General features: G+C 44.9%; 1 protein-coding gene across 1 annotated transcript in view; it reads right to left on the reverse strand.

Moving 5' to 3' along the window:
• The window catches only part of LOC126248436 (aminopeptidase N-like), a 467,552-nt gene that overhangs the window by 307,571 nt on the left and 137,706 nt on the right, over nt 1-22,275 (reverse strand). Inside the window, exon 2 of the mRNA XM_049949414.1 lies at nt 7,389-7,644. Coding sequence (XP_049805371.1) covers nt 7,389-7,644 — 256 coding nt within the window. The remainder of the gene's footprint in view (nt 1-7,388; nt 7,645-22,275) is intronic.

The following is a 22,275-nucleotide window of genomic DNA, read 5'->3' on the forward strand; positions in this document are numbered from 1 at the left end:
CCGTTCGAATAACACGCAAGTATTACGGATATTCTTCTGGAACTCAAAAAGGAATTAGGCCTACTGGATGGAAGGCGACGTTCTTTTCGAGGAGCACTATTTAGATAATTTAGAGAACCAGCATTTGAGGCTGACTGCAGAACGATTCTACTGCAGCCAACGCACATTTCGCATAAGGACCATGAAGATAAAATTAGAGGGATTACGGCTCATACGGCGCATACTGACAGTCGTTTCTCCCTCGCTTCATTTGCGAGTGGATCAGGAAAGAAAATGACTAGTAGTGGTACAGGTTACCCTCAGCCACGGACCATACGGTGGCTTGTGGAGTGTTTATGTAGATGTAGATAAGATGCGATTCATTTTTTCTGGCGTAAACACAAGCGCCGGAACGAAGATGCGGAACGCAACTACAGAAAAGGCGGTGAGGAAACGCCGGCCAATGGCGCGCGGAATTAGACCGCGCCGCGCCAGGAGTGACACCTGGAAGAAGTAAATATAAACGCCGGCCCTGCCAGCCTCGGGGCGCAGACCGGCACCGGATCGCGGACGTTAGTTATCAGTGACGTGTGTCAACTTGCTTGAACATTTCACATATCAAGGACTCTAAATTATATTGCAAGTCGCTCCTCGTTTGCGACTACTACTTGTGAATCTCAAAGTTAGGTATTGTCAATTGTTTTCTAGAAATAAAACTACTAATGTTATTTGTTTGAAATGTTGTATAGCATTCCGAGAACGCAACATCCTTTAGGCACCCTCTAAGCAACGAGTCGCAAGACCCCCACAAGTTTTATTAATACAATGCACACTAAATGGCGTTTATGCTTTAGTTTGTTGAGTACAGCAGAAAAAAATAACAGACAAATAATCCATGACACGCAGATAATATTGGGAATTTAAAGTGGTGTCGGTTGGATTTTTTTTTTTTTTTTTTTTTTTTTTTTTTTGGGTAGTGCCATAAGCATCAGAAAAGGCAATGAGCATTGTCTTCACTTTTGATTTGTCATTCGCACCTTCTTCGCTCTTGGTGAACCGTCAGAAACCCATTCTGCTTTTTGTCGTTTTGCGCTAGGTTTATGTTGATAACACCAAGTCTCGTCACCTGTGAACATTATTTGCAGAAGAGAACTGTGTGTGTTTTCAGTTCAGTCAAGTACCGACAGGCATCCTCGCGACGTTTTTGTTAGGGAGTCACCGGCCGGTGTGGCCGTGCGGTTCTTGGCGCTTCAGTCTGGAACCGCGTGTCCGCTACGGTCGCAGGTTCGAATCCTGCCTCGGGCATGGATGTGTGTGCTGTCCTTAGGTTAGTTAGGTTTAAGTAGTTCTAAGTTCTAGGGGACTGATGACCACAGATGTTAAGTCCCATAGTGCTCAGAGCCATTTGAACCATTTTTTTGCTAACAACTGACTGGTCGAATACACAACACATCATGTTGCTGGCAGTTGTTAGTTCAAGCTGACACCGTAGTAACTGCGCTGACGTCGCTTGTACGCCAGGAATAAAACCAGTCTGCGAACTTTCTGGATAGATGGTGCACAAATCTTCTTTAGTGAATTAACATTTGAAGACGGAGATAATTATTTCTGGTTTTGATTTTTTACCCTCAGTTTCAGTTCCATGATTTTGTGGATACTAACTTTCCTGCCACAGACAGCCTTTACATATGACCAGAATTTCTTTGGGTTTTGTAACATACATTTCGGTAAGTGTCAGCTACTATAGTAATTTGGGCTTTACGCATTGCCCTCTTGATAGCCAAACGAATTTCATTCGTCATTTCTCGACCTATTATTTGTTTCGCACCTGTTATACAGTAGTCATCGTTTCTCAAGAAGTTTTTTTTTTCTTTTTACAGCGACTGTGTATCTACGAGGGTTCCTTCCATCACGAACTGTTATACTATATACATGTGTGTCCAATGCACAGCCAACCGATCTTTCAAACTTGAGGACCAACTCTTCTACATGCTCCTGCCTAGACGAAACAATTCTGAGTTTCAGTTTGAGGTATAGCACGATTACGTCTTTGTCTAGCTTTCTGAACATAAAAATATTCTCGTTATGTTAGCTGCCCTTACAACTTTAGTCATCATTGTAACTAAAACTGTCTCATGGTCACTGATACCAGTTTCAGTGAGGACAGTCTAAAAAGGTCAGGTGTATTTGTTGACACCAGGTTTAATACACAATGAGCGTCTGGAAAAATTACGTGAATGGTCTCAGAAAATAAAGGAAACAAGAGATGGAAACAAAATACTTTATTGGCCTTCAAAGCAATTGCGATTAGCTACGACACACTTCTCCCATCGGTTGTAAAGCTGTAGGGAACAGTCAGCAAGCGTTTCTTGTGGAATCGTTCGACGCACCGTGGTCAAACGTTGTTGGCTATCTGCATCATTACAGGAAATGAGACCAGGTGCTGCCAAAACGATCCGCAGACCAAGCGACAGTCAGTGGCTACGTGTTCATAGCCTTCCCAGTCTCCCTCGGTAGAAATACATGATGGATCAAGCCCTTTCTGTCGAAAGAGGCGATCAAACTCGTATCAATCTTTAATTTTACCAGTCGAATTTTTTGGGAGGCAGGGAAGACGATGAACACTACACCATTGGCTGTCGCTTGGCCTCCAGATCGTATTGGTAGAAGCACTTCTCATTTCCTGTAATGATACGGATATCCAGCAAGGCGTGACCGTGGTGCTTCGAGCGATTCCATGCGAATCGCTTACTGACGGTTTCCAACAGCTTCACAAGCGATGGCAGAGATGTGATGTACCTAATGGTACACTAATGAGCCAAAACATTATGACCACCTGCTTAATAGCCTGTTTGTTTGTCTTTGGAACGAAATACATCACTGATTCTGCGTATCAGGGGTCTGACAGTTTGAAATTTTGGAATTTGTGGTAAGGTCTTATGGGACCAAACTACTTAGGTCATCGGTCCCTAAGCCTACACAGTACTTAATCTAACTTAAACTAAGTTACGCTAAGGACAACACAAACACACCAATGCCTGAGGAAGGACTCGAACCTTCGACGGGTGGAGCCGCACGGACCGTGACAAGGCGCCTCACACCGCGCGGCTGGTCTGACAGTTGGGGGTAGGTTTGTGGAGGTATGGGGCATTAGATGTCTACGCACAGCTCATGTAATTCGCGTAAATAACGGGCCGCTAAATTGTGTGATCGGTGATGGCGCCCTATAGTGATCCACATGCGTTCATAGGATTTACATCTGACGAATTTAGTAGCCGAGACATCAACGTGAGTTCACCATAATGCTCCTCAAACCACTGTAGCGCGATTCTGGCTCCGAGATATGGACAATTATACTGCTTAATGATGACATCGCCGTCGTGGAGACATCAAGCATGAAGGGATCCAGGTGGTTACCAGCTGTCTGCGTGTCTTCGATTACTACCACAGGTCCCACGCAAGCGCAGGAGCATGCCTCCCATAGCATAATACTGTTTCCACCAGCCTGCGTCCGTGGCGCGGTGCACGTTTCGAGCCGCCGGTCATCTCGATGACGTTTGTGGAGACAACCATCGACCGAGTGTAGCAAAAATGTGAGTTATCCGGAGAGCCGACACGTTTCCATTGATCGACGGTCATATCCCCATGATCCCGTGCCCACTGCAATCGTAACTGACGATGTCGTTGGGTCAAGATGTGAACACGTAGGGATGGTCTACTGCGGAGTTCTACGTTCAACAATGTACGACGAACGGTGTGCTCCGAAACACTTGTGCGTGCACCAGCATTGTTCTCTTTCGGCAAAGATGCCACAGATCACCATCTATCCAACTTTACAGAGCAAACAAGCCTCCGAACCCCACCTTCTGTGAAGAGTCTTGGACGTCCAACCATAGTGCCTAGTGGTCGTTTCACTGTGCTGCTCTCTCTTTCCATAGGTGCTCAAGACGAACATTGAACCACCTTCGCCATTTTCGAGATATTCGTTCTCAGGCTCTGGGTAATAATAATCTGTCCTCTGTCAAAGTCGCTTATCTCAGTGGATTTCCCGATTTTCAGCCCATATCTTTGCTAGGGTGATCCCCCGTCCGTGTCTGCTACGCTTATATATTTTTGTTACCGCGTCACATGCCCGCAACGCCACCTGGCAGCATCCAACGTCGTGGTGGGCAGTGGACGTAATGTTTTGGCTTATCAGTGTATTTTCTTTGTAGCTCTTGTTTTATTTATTTTCTGAGACCATTCACCGAACTTTCAAGACGCACGCTGCATTTGCATTGAGTAAGTTCCCGGACTATATGTTCTAGTTAGTTTTAGAGATGTATTGTAATAATATTGCGTAGGATGTCTTGCCATGCCCATCTCTTACAAAACTGAAACTATCCAGATCGATTGTTGTATGATTTTAGCCTCCTCCAATTATGGAAGTATTGTTGGAGATCACACGTAGGGGCGAAATGATATTTTTTCCAAAGTTTTCGGTTACATCTAGAGGTGAGTCTGGCGGTCGATAAAAAGATACAATTTTAAGTTTTCGTCCTCCATTGACAGTGAATCTTCCAGTTTCTTTCTTGGTGAATTTTAGTTTGTCGTCTACTTTGACAAATACACCACATTCATTTCTCATTAGTGTGTTCTTTCGACATGCACTTATGGTTAACGCAAGAATCTCATTGCTATCAATTTACGGTGTTAGCCAGCATTCTTAACTACAAAACAGTATTGCATCAGTTTCACTGTTTTTCAGGTGCACTTCCTTGCAAGTGTTTCGGCAGCTTGTTATTCATTACTAGCAATTCTCTCTCTCTTTCTCTTTCTCTAGGGCATCTCGACACACATTTGTTCTTGCTAAACGCCAAATGACATTAATTTACTGACCTTCGATTTCTTTGTTAACCCGTGAAACTTGATTAGAAATGCTAGTTAACCTATTTCACTGTTTTAAGTGCATGACATTTGTTTGTTAAGTAAATGTAATCTTCAGCGTATGATATACTTCAGCTAGCGAATAAAATTTTAGCTTTTCTATGTTCCCTCACGCCTCCATGATCAACCTTAGTTAACCAGCTTACCAATTCACAGCTTGATCCACCCATGTGGGTAGGATCGAATACGATGCTTTCGAGGTTACTAGAAACTTATCTTTCTTCTTGGGTTCTTGTTAGAGGAACGGATGTGCAGGTTAGCTGTATCAACGCATCTTCACTTTCCTTGTCTGTCAAATATTTATGAAAGTTCTTTCAGTCTCGTGTATTCGAAAGACATATCTCCTGGTGAATGCTATCACACTGGTATGAATTACCCATACAGCTGCGAATTTACATATTTCTTTACACAGGTGATGACCCGCTAGATTCAACTGATTGTGAAGCTGCCAGACTTAAGCATGATGGCTGAAACGTGAGGTACAAAATTTTAAATACTGGGTGAACATTAATAAAACCGACAAATTGCAGGTACCGATTCCTAAGTGGAAATCGAGGAAAAAAGGTCCAATGAGCATGTGTCCAAAAATGCATTATTGCCACGGTAGATGGCGCTGACGAATGAAAGTTTCTCTGACTACTTTTGTGTGTTCCTTGTGTGTTGCAGGTTGTGTGGTTGGCGCATCGTACTGTAAGCAGCAGAATGGTCCAATATTCACGTCGGGAACAAGCCGTGGTGGTGGTTGTGCTCGCTCAAACAGATGGAAACGGTCGACAGGCAGCACGGCTATATCAAAACAGTTACCCACACAAACACCAACCACATCACACAGTGTTTCAAGGCATTTTTGGCTGTGTCTGATCATTGATCCTCTCAGAAAGACGAACTTGCAGGGAGGCGGCGGATTGTGTGTGTACCAGATTTGGAGGACTGGGTTCTACAGGTTATTGAGACGAACCCTAGTACAAGCTACAGGTAAGTGGTCACAAACGCGGTGTAAGCCAAAGTACTATTATGTGTATCCAGTATGATAACCGCTACTACCCCTATCACTTACAATGTGTGCAAGGATTATCAACAACGGATTTCCCTCTACAGGAAGGATTTTGTCGGTGGTTTTTGCACCAGACTATCAAAATTATGGGATTCTGTCATCAGCCCTGTGTACCGTCGAAGCAGCCCTTACCAGAAATAGCCTCATCAATCTGCATAATCGTCGTCTATGGCCTACAGACAATCCCCGGGGAATGGTTGAGTGGTTTATCAGTATCGATTTAGCATTAATGTGTGGGCGGGGATTCTTGGCGACCACAAACCTCGACCGGTTATTATTCAACAACACCTCACTGGAGAAACCTACCTAGACTTCATGCGTGGGCTGCTTGAGAAAGTGCCTTTGGCAGTACGACAGGTTATGCTGGTTTTGCATGACGGAGAACCGCCCCACTTCCGGATTACATTTCGACGAAGCCTCATCATCCTCTCCGACGTTGGATAGGACACGGAGGCTCTGTAGCGTGGGCTGCTAGATCACCGGACATAAAGCCCACTGATTTTTACCTCTGGGAGCATCTGGAAAGCATTTTGTATGCTAAACCAGTTCCTGATGTGCAGACTCTTCAACAGTGTGTTCACGACGCCAGTGGTGCTATTCGGATAGAAGCCGGAACGTGCTAAAAGAGTGCGGCAATCCATGATTCGACGTGTGAGCGCGTGCACTGCATCCCATGGAGACCACTTTGAACATCTCTTGTGTCGTCGATACGCTGCAGCTCTGTACTGTGGTCCGGGATGACTTCTTGTCACTGCATGCACATATGTTCATACGACCATTTTTCCTCCATTTCCAGTCAGAAATCTGCCCCAGCAGTTTGTCGGTTTTATTAATGTTCACCCTGTATAACATCCAGAATATGCTATAACATACTTTTATCCATGAAGACAGATGAGTGTTCTATTTGGACCGAATATAGAAGATAAAAGACATGAAGTTATATGAGTACGTACAGAATGAGATGAGTCACTTATTTAAAAACTAGACAAGAGCGAAGGGCCGGGCGAGGGTGACGGGGAGGGTAAGGCTATCCACCGTTATTTCTAAGCAAATCTCACTCCAGCTATGCGGGTGAATTCTTTCCACGGCTTATCTAAATCACTACAGGTAAATGAAGGAACGATTCCTAAAACGAGCTACGGCTATTTATTCCGACTAGTGCTCCATGCTTTTCTTAAATCAGCGTCGACGAACTGCCGAAATCTATTCTTCCTTGGACTGCTACAAGAAACCGAGTACTTCTTTTCTAGTGGTTGTGTCCATCAAAAGAACTGAACTTGTTATTTATTAATGCTCGGTCACTGGAAACGTTAGAGACCCTCTAGGGAGCCATGGAACCTGTCCATGAGGGTGTTCAGAGAGCATTACACGTCATCTTGTACAATGGAACTTTCTTACCTATCTCACTTATTGAGAAAAGAGTACTGACCTTGAAGCTGTTGATGATCATGTCGAGGCTGTGCAGACGAAGCTCGTCAGTAGGCTCGAGCACATCCAACTTGACGATGACCTGGCCATCGAAAGTGGCGAAATTGTCGCCGTCGAGAACCGGGTCGAAATATGGCCTCAGGCGAATCTCGTAGTGGCTGGGTTTCACGTTTGTGGGTAGCCGATACTCATAATCCAGTTCTCCGTCCTCTTGAGCGAACGCCACCATCAGCTGCACCAGCAGCAGCAACAGAGCCCTGCACAGGACAAGAAGGATAATTGATTAACATTCTCTTTCACACAAGAGTGTTATTCGAGTGCTGTCTGCTTATTCTATACGTTACATTTTTGTTTGCAAAACCATTTTCCGATGCAGCTGTTAAAATTAATTATTGTTTGTTTCTCCTTCTTAAGATTACTGCAGTTAAACAGAATTTTTCACCAGCCGTTCTTCGCCTTTATTTACATAGCACCTTCTGTGGACGTTCTGAAAATATTGATACATATGTTTGTACATTTTGATGGTTATAGATTAAAAAAGTATTTCTTTATAAAGTTGGCGTCCAATTTACTTACGGCGTTTCCGTATTTTTTGTTATGCTTTTTGGGCGCAAAACTGCTACGGTCATAAGCGCCCGTTCTGTGACTTAGGAAAGGGTAAAAAACCGAATGGGAAATCAGCAGCAATTGGTTCGAAACTCAAAAAGGAGGGAAACTAAAAACAGAAGGAAATCTAAAATACTACCATTGAAGGGGCTTCAAATGACCGATGTCATCTCACTGACACTGATCAATTCAAGGACGCGATCGGCTGAGCGCGTGCCATCTGCTAAAAGGGAAGTTACATCAGGTGACAGTTGTAAACGGGTGCGTAGCGGATTAAAATAGGGGCACTGAAGTAAAAAGTGTCTCACCGTCCACGGTTGAGAGCAGCGGAGACAAAGCGGGGAAGGATCGCCACCTAAAAGATGTCGATGGCTAAAGAGACAGCGTCCTATGCGGAGTCTAGTTAAAATTACTTCCTCCCGACGACGAGATTGGGAGGAAGAGGTCCAAGCACAGGGAAGGGGGTGTCACCTTCCGTGATTTATTATCGGAAAATGTAGACCAATGTGCGTGCCATAAAAGAGCAACACGATGACGTAAAACGCTCTGTAGATCGGCTAAGGGAACCATGCGAACAGCGGGCCGAGGAGAAGAGACTGCAGCATTTGCCGCTATATCGGCTGCCTCGTTTCCGCGGATCCCAACGTGCCCTGGGATCCAGAGGAATGCCACAGAGACGCCCCCCAAGTGGAGCAAGTGTAGGCAGTCCTGAATCCGGTGGACCAGAGGGTGAACAGGATAAGGAGTTTGGACGCTGAGGAGAGAGCTGAGTGAATCCAAGCATATAATATGCTGTAGCCTCTTATGGCGACGGATGTATTGTACAACCTGGAGAACAGCGTAAAGCTCCGCAGTAAAAACCGAACACTGGTCGGGAAGCCGAAATCTATTAGTAGTGTCGCCAACAATATAGGTACTCCCAACACCAAATGTTGATTTTGAGCCGTCAGTGCAAATAAATGTGGCATGCTCCATTTGTGCGCATAGAGCAGTAAATGAACGACGATAAACTAGAGAGGGGGGGGGGGGGGGTACCATCCTTGGGAAACTGATAAAGGTCACGGAGCAGGCAGGTCCGGGGGAGAAGCCAAGGTGGCGCCGTATTCCCAGTTGTCAAGAAAGTTTTAAGAAAGAGGAAGGATGAAGGAAAGAGAACGTAGCAGTTGACGGAAGCGGACTCCCGGTGGTAATAGAGAGGAAGGGCGGCCTGCATATCCTAAATCCAAGGAGGCGTCGAAAAAAGGGCATGGGCCGGATGAGCAGGCATGGGAGACAGATGACCAACGTAACGACTCAGAAGGACAAATCGCCGATTGGAGAGCGGAGGTTCAACAGTCTCAGCATAAAGGCTCTCCACGGGGCTGGTGTAAAAAGCTCCAGACGCTAGACGCAATTCACGGTGGTGGACAGAGTTGAGACGCCGAAGAATAGACGGCCGTGCAGAGGAGTAAACTATGCTCCCATAGTCCAATTTCGAACGCACTAAGGCGCGATATAGGCGGGGGAGGACCACTCGGTCCGCTGCCTAGGAGGTACCACTCACAACACGGAGGGAGTTGAGGTATATGAAGCGTGGGAGACCAGCACAGTTTTCTGTCAAAGATAACTCCCAAGAATTTAGCGACGTCCACGAACGGAAGGTCGACAGGGCCTAGATGTAGGGAAGACGGAGGAAACTCCGTACGACGCCAAAAAATTTACACAGACGGTCTTACTGGAAGAAAAGCGGAAGCCGGTTTCGATGCTCCGTGAGTGGAGGCGATCGAGACATCCTTGAAGATGTCGTTCAAGAAGGCTGGTCCGTTGAGAGCTATAATAGATCGCAAAATCGTCGACAAAGGGGGAGCCCGAGACATCGGGAAGGAGACAATCCATAATCGGATTTATGGCGACGCAAACAGTACAACACTAGCACGGAGCTCTGAGGCACCCCGTTTTCTTGGGAGAGAGTAGTGTTAACCCGTACCTTAAATGTGCGCTCTGTCATAAATTCACGAATAAAAAGGGGTAGCCGACCTCGAAAACCCCAAGAAAATCGTATGCTCTCTCCAAATCAAAAAATATCGCTACCATCTGGCGTTTCCTGAGAAAATTGTTCATAATATAAGTGGAGAGAGCAAAAAGATGGTCAACTGCAGAACGATGCTTTGACAAACCGCATTGGGCAACCTTTTGGTTGAGGGACTCCAGCCACCAAGCTAAACGGCAATTCACAATGAGCTCCAAAATCTTACATCCACTACTCGTGAGAGAGACGGGGCGATAACTAGAGAGAAGATGTTTGTCCTTTTCAGATTTCGGAACAGGAATGACGATACCTTCCCGCCATATTCTGGGAAAAGTACTGTGTTCAAATTCGATTATAAAGGCGAATGAAGTAACGTAGACTACGGTATGATAAATGCAGCAAAATTTGGACGTGGATGTCACGCGGTCCTGGGGCAGAAGAGCGAGAGGAAGAGAGTGCGTGTTGGAGTTCCCGCATGGAGAAAACAGTATTATAGCTTTCGCTATCTTGAGAGGAGAAAGCAAGTGGTCGTACTTCCGCTGCTCGTTTCTTCGGGAGAAAAGCTGGCGGGTAATTTGAAGAGCTCGAAATCTCGGCAAAGTGTTGACCCAATATGAAACTTCCTGCAGATTAAAACTGTGTGCCCGACCGAGACTAGAACTCGGGACCTTTGCCTTGGTTGGTAGAGCACTTGCCCGCGAAAGGCAAAGGTCCCGAGTTCGAGTCTCGGTCGGGCACACAGTTTTAATCTGCCAGGAAGTTTCATATCAGCGCACACTCCGCTGCAGAGTGAAAATCTCATTCTGTTGACCCAGTAAGTTAGAAATTGCGTCTGGGTCCACTAAAGTATCATACGCGACAGTGAGCCCAGAGATCGGGGAGAAATTAGACATGGCGGATAGCTGTCGAATTCGACTTCAAACTACCGATGAGGGAGTGAAGGTGTTAAAGGATCTGGTACAGAAGTCCCAGCTTGCCTTCTTGCTATCGCGGATGATGCGACGGCATCACGCGCGTAACTGCTTATAGCGGATACAGTTGGCCACCGTAGGATGGTGGCGAAAAACGCGAAGAGCATGTCTCCGCTCACGTATTGTATCACGGCACGCCTCGTTCCACCAAGGAACTGGGGTGTGCCGGGGCAAAGGGGAGGTTCAAAAATGGTTCAAATGGCTCTGAGCACTATGGGACTCAACTGCTTTGGTCATTAGTCCCCTAGAACTTAGAACTACTTAAACCTAAGGACATCACAAACATCCATGCCCGAGGCAGGATTCGAACCTGCGACCGTAGCGGTCGCGCGGTTCCAGACTGTAGTGCCTAGAAACGCTCGGCCACCTTGGCCGGCAAAGGGGGAGGTATGAGGTATTGAACGTTCCGCTGCTGTAAGAATAACTTCCGTAACATGAGTGGCCTGATCGTCGATACTAGGAAAGTGACGGTCATCGATTGTCGCTAGAAAGGAGAAAAGTGTCCAATCGGCTTGGGACATAGATGACAGTTGTGGTTGTAATCGAAGGACGCATGGAAAATGGTCACTCGAGTGTGTATCAGCAAGAGCGAACCATTCAAAGCGCCGTGCTAGCTGAACAGTACCGAACGAAAGGTCTAAATGAGAGAAATTTGACGTGGAGGCAGACAAAAATGTAGGTTCCCCAGTGTTGAGGCAAACAAGATCCGCTTGGTAGAAGAGGTCAATCAATAGAGAGCCTCGTGGACAAGGACGCGGAGATCCCCAAACCGGGTGGTGGGTATTGAAGCCCCCACCCAGAAAATAGAGGGGGGGGGGGTGGGCGGGAGCTGACCAAGGAGATGAAGGAGATCAGCTCTTGCCATCGGTGTGGACGTTGGAATGTATACGGTACAAAGAGAGAAGACGGATCCAGAAAGGGAAAGACGGACAACAACAGCTTGGAAGGGACTGATTAAGGGGATTGGGTGATAATAGACAGTATTATGGAGAAGAATCATAAGTACCCGTGTGCTGGAGCGACATCAACAGAGGGGAGATCAAACCGGACGATTGGAAATGGAGGAAAACAAAGCGATCGTGAGGACGTAGCTTTGTTTCCTGAAGACAGAAGACGACCGGGGAGTAGGATCGTAAGAGGATCGACATTTTATCACGATTGGCTCGAATTCGGCGGATATTCCAATGGATAAGTGACATAGGGTGGACAGAAAAGTGAAGAATCTCACCACAGTTGCTGTCAACTCAGACAGCGTGGAATGGCATTCTGCCAAAGGCAGAAGACCCTGATCCATAGGCTGTTCGGGGGCAGCTCCTGCCGACAGCGGTCGGCCGGTGAATAGGCCGGCAGCGATGCGTCTCGGCGACAAGGAAGATGGCCAAGGGCGGTTACCGCCAGGTGGCGCTGTAGATGAGACACGCCGTGGCGGAGGAGGAGAGGAACTTTGTTTCTTATGAGCCTTCTTGGAAGCAGGACGTTGAGATGGAGGATTCGATGGTTGTGAAGTCGGTGTATCTAAAAAAATCTTCGCCAGTAGGCTCTTTTTTTGGAAGTCCGGGCGTCCGATTTTGGGACCCGAGATTTAGCAGGAGCCGACGAAGGGTGAGCCTTAGAGTGAGCAGGTGACAGTAGGGAGGTCGAACGGGCGATCTTTGGGCTGGCCGATCTGACGACCGTGGCACTAAAGGTGAGATTGCAAGTCTGCGTGGCTACCTCCTTAGTAGGACGAGGAGATGCAAGTACAGAGCTATATTTACCCTCTGGGGGCACAGTGGGCTTTCGACTGGCGAATAACTTACAAGCAGCAAATGTAGACACATTTTCCTTCACTCGGATTTCCTGAATAATTCGTTCACCCTTGAAAATAGGGCAATTTCTAGAGGAAGCAGCGTGGCCGCCCATACAGTTGATGCAACGAGGGGATGGAGGTCGACAATCACCCTCGTGGGCATCCCTTTCACATGTAACGCATTTGGCCGGATTGGAACACGACTGGCTTGTATGATTAAACCGCTGACACCGATCGCAACGTGTAGGGTTGGGGATGTAAGGGCGAAATGAAATTATCTCATATCCCGCTTTAATGCTCGATGGAAGTTGAACTCTGTCAAACAGAGTTGGTACCAAGCCCTTGGCAATCCTTTTCACGTCTCGATGTACAGCCGTTACCCTTGGTCTGACAGGTAGTTTGAATGTCCTCGTTGGACATCCTTTGTAAACATTTTCTCTTACGCTACATTGGCACACTTCAGCTCAATTTAGAAATATAACTGCAGTTGCATCTGTCCGCACTCAGCACAGTATTACAGAGTTTATGTTTGTTCAAATGGCTCTAAGCACTATGGGACTTAACATCTGAGGTCATCAGTCCCCTAGACTTAGAACTACTTAAACCTAACTAACCTAAGGACGTCACACACATCCATGCCCGAGGCAGAATTGGAACCTGCGACCCTAGGAGCAGCGCGGTTCCAGAGTGAAGCGTCTAGAACCCCTCGGTCACATCGGCCGGCAGTTAATATTTGTTCATTTGTTTTTCGTGTAGGTTGTCAAACTGTGATTTAAAAAAAAAAACAGCATGTAATTTGTGTGTGTGTGTGTGTGTGTGTGTGTGTGTGTGTGTGTGAGAGAGAGAGAGAGAGAGAGAGAGAGAGAGAGAGAGAGAGAGAGTTAGTGCAAATTAGTGAACATGTCTTATACGTTCAGCAGGGATGTGAGTGATGGAAATGAGAGCTGCGTGAGAGTTGTGGCTCGAATTTTGGGAGGATAATGATAACAAGCAACTGGAAGGAGATGGTAATGGTAAATGGGGCTTCTGGTTATATGCATATATTTAATGATATATTAAGTGGGCTGTTAGTTTAAAGAGTGTATGGTTTGCCAGGTTTATGTGATCATTTATGAGCTGTTTCTTTTCTGTTATGGTTTTTTTAATGTGATATTTTTCTTTTAGGGTTAGAAGTCTTTTTTGTAGTTGTTTCTCCTTACGGTTTCAATGTTTGTCTCTCTGGTAGTAATTTTATGTTGTTGGCGTTGTAAATATTCCGCAGCAGTTGAATAACTTGTCCTCCTCTTACATGTTCTTTGTATCTGGTGTCATGTGTCCTCTTGGTTTGACCTACGTATCATCTATCACATTCATACATTTCAGCTGATATGTTCCTGATTTCTGATAAAGATTAGTTTTTCCTGCTGTTTTAGGAAAGTACTTTGATGTTGAACTGTTAGTTTGGTGGGCTATATTTATGCCTTTTTTGTTTGTGAGGGATTCTGTCACTGTGTAGGTGATAGCTAGGTATTTGCTCTTTTCTCTTTCTTGATTGTATCGTGCAGCTTTGTTACTAAGTTTTCTTTGCATCGATCGTTTGTGGATATTTGCACTATGGTATTCTTTTCTTTTTGGTAGATATCTGTGTCTAATGGTACCGTGTTCAGTCTGTGGAGTATATGCCTAAATGCTACCTGCTTTTGAGAGCTCGGGTGCTGCGATGTCTGGTGAATAATAATTGTATCTGTTGTTGTCGGTTTTCGATATGTGTTAAACGTGTGTTGGTTGTTCTGAATATTCATGATAATGCCCAACAAATTTAAATATCTATTGTGATGCTCTTTTTCGATTGTAAAATGTATCTTATCGTGAACAGAGTTTATGTATGTATGTAGCTAGTCAGTGTGAGTGCTTGGATCATCTATTAGACAAAAATGTCATTCATATATCCAATCCAGTATAGGATGCTGTACCTATTTTTCACTGTTTTGTTAACTATGATCTGTTCTACAAGGGTTACCAATGGGATTCCTAGTGTCTGGCACCATAGCAATCATATTTATGTACACACACACACACACACACACACACACACACACACACACACACACACACACACACACACACACACACACACAACAAATGAAAAACACAAACACTGTAATACTGTGCAGAGTGCGAACACATATACCTGCAGTTCTCTTTGTAGAATGAGGTGAAGTGGAAGTAACGCCAATGTAGCGTAGAGAAAGTCCTGCAAAGAAGGCAAAACCAGCCTAGTGTATCTCTACAGCTAAGTTTCTTTAGATCTGAACAACGAAAGAAAAAGCAATGGATTACCGAATATGTGACAAGGTGAGGAAACATTAAGTAAATTTGACGCCAACTTCACAAAGAAATACTGTTTTTAATCTGTAACGACCAAAATGTACGAACGTATGTGTCCATACTTCCGAAATGACCACAGAAGATTACTTTGCAAATAACAGCGAAATGCGTCTGGTGTAAAATTCTTTTTAGTTAATTGCACTAAGCTAGGGTAGAAAAACAAAAATTGGCTATATTTTTGTTTTCAAATTTCATTTCCTTTGTACTGTCCAAATTCTATGTGCATGGGAAGTGTAAAGTTATCATTTTGAGAAAAATGTGTTCTAGTGACATTGAAACTAATCGGAAACAGACGTTTTACATAGTAGAGCCTTCTTATGTTTATCTTTTTACCACTGGAAGACTCTCAAAAGTTCCAGACACGATCAACTATGATAATTCAATCCCAGCAGGAATGTTACACAAGTTGGCCATCAAGCTTATTGGAAGATATTGCTCCAAATCTTCATGGCCTCGACATCTCTAGGTATATCACACTGCACCCTTCTGTACAGTTTGTTATTTATTACAATTGGAATTCGTTATTTCAGCATAACGAGAGGAATTTACATCTTAATTTCTAACTGAATTCTAATTGGGCGTGATATATTTGTGTTTATATGACGCAAGCCACCTTGCGATGACTAACGGGTGCGTATGTGACGTATAACTCTGTAGTTTCTAAGGCATACCGTTATTCCGATTATAGAGAGTGAACTTTCTTCCCGTTGCATTCATAGTGACAAAGGAACATTCCCAGGTGGAAATAAATGATTTTGATGAAACTTGGTGTGCTGTAAAGGGGTCAAAAAATGCAATAGGTATTTTTCCATTTTTGCCAATTTCCACTTGTAAGGGGTAACACACTCCCCAAAAGGTAATGTGGGATATGAAGTTTAGAGGGAATATCTTCAAAACTATTAATTATAGGAAATGTGTTTCAGATTAAAGTTGAAATTAATTAACCTTCTTGAAAACTGTATATACAATTTAAATGATAACTTTTGTTACAACATAAATCAAAGAAATTTTCACAGCATATCCCTCTATATGTAATAAAGATTGTTTCAGAAATGCCATTTTTGAAAAATAAGTCGTACGCAGTGTGCTGTCGGAGTATTTTCAACATAAGAGTTTAAAACATCTAAACGATCATTATTTTTTTAATTACTTGTTTTACTTACTTCTGATTTATATTTTAAATTGACATTATTTTTAGGTTTTATAATCATGTTTTTTAATCGTTTCACATACATGTATTTTGTTAATTGGAAAAATAAGTAACTCATCGTTATTGTGATGATTTCGTATCAGTATAGAAATGATTAAAACATAACTTACACATACAGTGAACGAAATTTTTCGCATGATACACACGACGGACAACTCAGTATAAAACAGACTTCAGTAAGAGTCTCAAATTGCGGCGGGTGATCCTCTAAATTCGCAGGAACTGTAACTGAAGGACACCATTTTAGCATTGATTTGTTACACCATGGATGGACAACCGACTATTATGGAACAAGATAATGGGCAATGGTTTTATGAAGCAAAGCTCTACGATATGGCAACGATTGAAAATGATCGCGTATCTGGAGTTCATGAGGCGTCCTTTATGCCTGGCAGAATTCTTTCTTCAGAAACCGGATTAGATATTTACAAACTGTTTGTGCGTCGGTCCCTACTGCTGCGAACTATCTGGACGATATTGTGATCTCCCGAAGGACAGCAGCCGAACATTTAGAAAATCTAAGAACATTATTTCAGGTCTTGCGACAGAATGGTCTTCGCTTGCGGAAGGACAAATGTGTGTTTTTTGCTCGTGACTTACCGTATCTGGGACATGTCATCAATGCCCAAGGCATACACCCCAGTCCAGAGCACCTCCGTGCCATACAGGACTTACCTTCGCCGCGGAATTTGAAGCAGCTACAGAGTGTGCTGGGAAAAATCAACTATTATCATCGCTTTCTGCGCAATGCCTCTTCCATTTCAGCTCCGCTTCATCGCTTACGCCGTAAAGGTGTTCCGTTCGTCTGGTCGACGGAATGCGAACGCGCCTTTCGCCAGTTGAAATCGGCGTTGCTTTCAAATACTTGCCTTACGCCATTCGATCCCCAGAAACCCCTTTTGTTGATGGTAGATGCATCGGATTTCGGGATCGGTGCTGTGCTTGCGCACAAAGATGGCTCGCATGATCGTCCTATTGCCTTTGCGTCCAAATTGCTCTCGTCTGCGCAAAGAAATTATTCACAGATAGAGAAAGAAGCTTTGGCTCTCGTATTTGGTGTTACTAAGTTCCATGATTTCTTGTATGGTCGTCACTTTACCATAATCACAGACCACAAACCTTTGACATCGCTTTTTCATCCGAACAAGCCTGTACCTCCACGTACAGCGCAGAAATTCATTCGCTGGTCAATTTTCCTCTCGCAGTACCGCTACGAGATCTTGTATCGGTCCACTGCTAAGCACGGAAACGCTGATGCGTTGTCCCGTTTGCCTGTTGCTGAGGATAAAGCATTAGATTCTTCCGAACTTGCTTGCATGTTCATTGCTACAGCCACAGCTTCTGACCCTGTCCTTGCTACTGTTTTGCGTTTTGTTGCTACGCAAAGGCCCTTGTCAAAGTCGCGGATCGAGGATCCGCTGGTTCGCCGATTTTTTGCTCACAAGGAGAGTCTTTTTGTACGGCGTGGTGTTTTGTTGTTGCGTTCTGATAATGATCAGTCCCGAGTCGTGGTCCCACGTTCGTTACAGTCCTCTGTGTTATGGCTTCTTCACCAAGGACATTGGGGTATAGTGCGCACGAAACAACTTGCTCGTCAGCACTGTACTTGGTTCGGAATCGATGCTGCGATTTCGTATATGTGCTCTTCTTGCATGGCGTGTGCCGAACAACAATCCGCACCGCCGCGGAAATTCTTTGCATGGCCGACAGCCACTTCCCCTTGGCAACGATTGCACATCGATTTTGCTGGTCCATTCTGGAATGCTAGATGGTTGGTTGTGGTCGATTCTTTCAGTAATTTTCCTTTTGTTGTCCGGATGTCTTCCACGACGTCATCTGCCACCATCCAAGCGTTATCGGCTATCTTTTGTATTGAAGGTCTTCCGCAGACTATTGTTTCCGACAGTGGCCCACAATTCATGTCCGCAGAATTTCAGTCATTCTGCAAGGCCAATGGTATTCAACATCTGACATCCGCGCCGTTTTCGCCTCAGTCGAACGGTGCAGCTGAACGATTGGTCCGGACTTTCAAGTCACAGATGTTGAAGTTGAAAGAGTCGCATTCTCGGGAGGACGCGTTATTGCTCTTTTTGTCCTCGTATCGCTCTCAGCCCCGCGATGGTCGCTCGCCAGCTGAGTTGCTCCACGGTCGTCCTCATCGAACCTTGATGTCTTTGCTGCATCCGCCGCATCAGGTTCCTGTGCAGCGGCAGACTCCTGCTTTTGCTCCTGGCGACGTTGTCTTCTATCGCAACTATCGAGGTTCACGGCGTTGGCTCGCAGGGCGCATTCTTCGCTGCCTCGGCCGCGCGATGTATTTGGTTTTGGGGGCCTCTGGTGAGGTGCGTCGGCATCTCAATCAGCTGCGCCTCTGTCGTCGCCCGGGTTCTGCCGCTCCCCGTCTGCTTTCAGCGACGGTGCCGTCCGGTCAGCGCCCTGGGGACCCATCTACTGGCTCGCCTCATCCCCAGGTGTTACCGACGCTGCCTTCCATTTTGCCCCATGGCGACGCGCCGCCGCCGCCGCCTGTTCTTCCGCCGGCGCCGCCCGCAGTGGACGCATCGCTGCAGCCGCCAAGCGCCTCCCTGGGTCACGCGCCGCCGATCGCTTCCCGTGACCAGCTGTCCTCCGCCATGGAACACTTGCCCGCTCCGGACCAGATGTCGTCTTCGGCCATCGGGTGCCCCGACCACATGGAGGTCGACCCTTCGGCCCCTCCTGTCTCTCTACGGGCGCATACTCCGCATGTTGACGTGCACCCTGGACTAGGTTTCCAGGCGTTTCCTAGCTCCCCTCGGACCGAATGCGGGTGGCACAGCCTCGCCTGTTGTTAGGCTCCCCACCTCATCGCATACGTCAACATGGGGTCCTCCCCACGGCGGGCGGAAGCCTTATCACACGACCGTTCGCCGATTTGCGGGGGAGGAATGTGGTGTCACCGCCAGACATCACACTTGCTAGGTGGTAGCTTAAATCGGCCGCGGTCCATTAGTACATGTCGGACCCGCGTGTCGCCACTGGCAGTGATCGTAGACCGAGCGCCACCACACGGCAGGTCTCGAGAGACTGACTAGCACTCGCCCCAGTTGTACGACGACTTTGCTATCGACTACACTGACGAAGCCTTTCTCTCATTTGCCGAGAGACAGTTAGAATAGCCTTCAGCTAAGTCCATGGCTACGACCTAGCAAGGCGCCATTAGCCTTACATAGCTTGTATCTAAAGAGTCTCACTTGTATAGTCAAGAGCAATGTACCACAAGGATGGATTAAAGTTAAGTATTCAAGGAGCTACGTACTTTTCTTTATAGCATTCATTACGTATCCTGTTTCAGACCTCACTCCATCCTTCGTGAGTTAGCGTGTGCATATTGGCCGCCTCTTTCAATTAGTGTGTGTAGTGTTGGCAAGTCTGCCGACACTACAATAAGTAACAGAAGAAATATTGAATTTAATTGATGAAAGGAGAAAATATAAAAATGCAGTAAATGAAGCAGGCAAAAAGGATACAAACGTCTCAAAAATGAGATCGACAGGAAGTGCAAAATGGCTAAGCAGGGATGGCTAGAGGAAAAATGTAAGGATGTAGAGGCATATCTCACTAGGGGTAAGATAGCAACTGCCTACACGAAAATTAGAGAGACCTTTGGAGAGAAGAGAACCACTTGTCTGAATATCAAGAGCTCAGATGGAAACCCAGTTCTAAGCAAAGAAGGGAAGGCGGAAAGGTGGAAGGAGTATATAGGTCTATACAAGGGCGATGTACTTGACGACAATATTATGGAAATGGAAGAGAATGTAGATGAAGAGGAAATGGGAGATACGATACTGCGTGAAGAGTTTGACAGAGCACTGAAAGACCTGAGTCGAAACAAGGCCCCGGGAGTAGACAACATTCCATTAGAACTACTGACGGCCTTGGGAGAGCCAGTCATGACAAAACTCTACCATCTGGTGAGCAAGATGTATGAGACAGGCGAAATACCCTCAGACTTCAAGAAGAATGTAATAATTCCAATCCCAAAGAAAGCAGGTGTTGACAGATGTGAAAATTACCGAACTATCAGTTTAATAAGTCACAGCTGCAAAATACTAACGCGAATTCTTTACAGACGAATGGAAAAACTGGTAGAAGCGGACCTTGGGGAAGATCAGTTTGGATTCCGTAGAAATGTTGGAACACGTGAGGCAATACTAACCTTACGACTTATCTTAGAAGAAAGATTAAGGAAAGGCAAACCTACGTTTCTAGCATTTGCAGACTTAGAGGAAGCTTTTGACAATGTTGACTGGAATACTCTCTTTCAAACTCTGAAGGTGGCAGGGGTAAAATACAGGGAGCGAAAGGCTATTTACAATTTGTACAGAAACCAGATGGCAGTTATAAGAGTCGAGGGGCATGAAAGGGAATCAGTGGTTGCGAAGGGAGTGAGACAGTGTTGTAGCCTCTCCCCGATGTTATTCAATCTGTATATTGAGCAAGCAGTAAAGGAAACAAAAGAAAAATTCGGAGTAGGTATTAAAATACATGGAGTAGAAATAAAAACTTTGAGGTTCGCCGATGACATAGTAATTCTGTCAGAGACAGCAAAGGACTTGGAAGAGCAGTTGAATGGACAGTGTCTTGAAAGGAGGATATAAGATGAACATCAACAGAAGCAAAACGAGGATAATGGAATGTAGTCAAATTAAATCGGGTGATGCTGCGGGAATTAGATTAGGAAATGAGACACTTAAAGTAGTAAAGGAGTTTTGCTATTTGGGGAGCAAAATAACTGATTATGGTCGAAGTAGAGAGGATATCAAATGTAGACTGGCAATGGCAAGGAAGTCGTTTCTGAAGAAGAGAAATTTGTTAACATCGAGTATAGATTTAAGTGTCAGGAAGTCGTTTCTGAAAGTATTTGTATGGAGTGTAGCCATGTATGGAAGTGAAACATGGACGATAAATAGTTTGGACAAGAAGAGAATAGAAGCTTTCGAAATGTGGTGCTACAGAAGAATGCTGAAGATTAGATGGGTAGATCACATAACTAATGAGGAGGTATTGAATAGAATTTGGGAGAAGAGGAGGTTGTGGCACAACTTGACAAAAAGAAGGGGCCGGTTGGTAGGACATGTTTTGAGGCATCAAGGGATCACAAATTTAGCATTGGAGGGCAGCGTTGAGGGTAAAAATCGTAGAGGGAGACCAAGAGATGAATACATTAAGCAGATTCAGAACGATGTAGGTTGCAGTAAGTACTGGGAGATGAAGCTTGCACAGGATAGTGTAGCATGGAGAGCTGGATCAAACCACTCTCAGGACTGAAGACCACAACAACAACAAGTATCTGAAACGCTAAGCTAAAATAACAAACAACATGAACATGAATTTAGAACGTGGTCAATTTAAAACATAAAAAAGTAAAACAAATAAACTGAATAATAGTGAACGTTCAGATATTCTAATCAGGTATATTGAAAATACTCCGACAGCACATTATGTGCAGCTTACGTTCCAAAAATGGCATCTCAGAAGCCAACTTTATTAGACATGGATGGAAATGGAGTGAAAGCTTCTTTTATTTATGTTGTAACAAAAGTTTTCACTTTTGCAAAATTAATTAGTGGTTGTGGGATATTTTGCAAAATTTTAAATTATTACGAAAGGTGTTTATACAGTAACTACATCTGGACCTTTACTCTAAACACATTTTTATATTTAATGGTTTCGAAAATATTCCTTCTAAACCTAATATGTCACATTACTTTTTGAGGTGTTTCACCAAAGTGAAATTGGGAAAAAAAAAAACAAAAAATACTTATTACATTTTTTTGATCCCTCTACATACCCGTCAAGTTTCATCAAGATCTTTTATTGACACCTGGGAATGTTCGCTTCTCAGTTCAAATTTTTTTAAATTCTCGCACACCCCATGCGTCGTTCCATAAAGCA

The sequence above is a fragment of the Schistocerca nitens genome, chromosome 3 (genome assembly GCF_023898315.1).
Source record: "Schistocerca nitens isolate TAMUIC-IGC-003100 chromosome 3, iqSchNite1.1, whole genome shotgun sequence".
Classification (NCBI taxonomy): Eukaryota; Metazoa; Arthropoda; class Insecta; order Orthoptera; family Acrididae; genus Schistocerca; species Schistocerca nitens.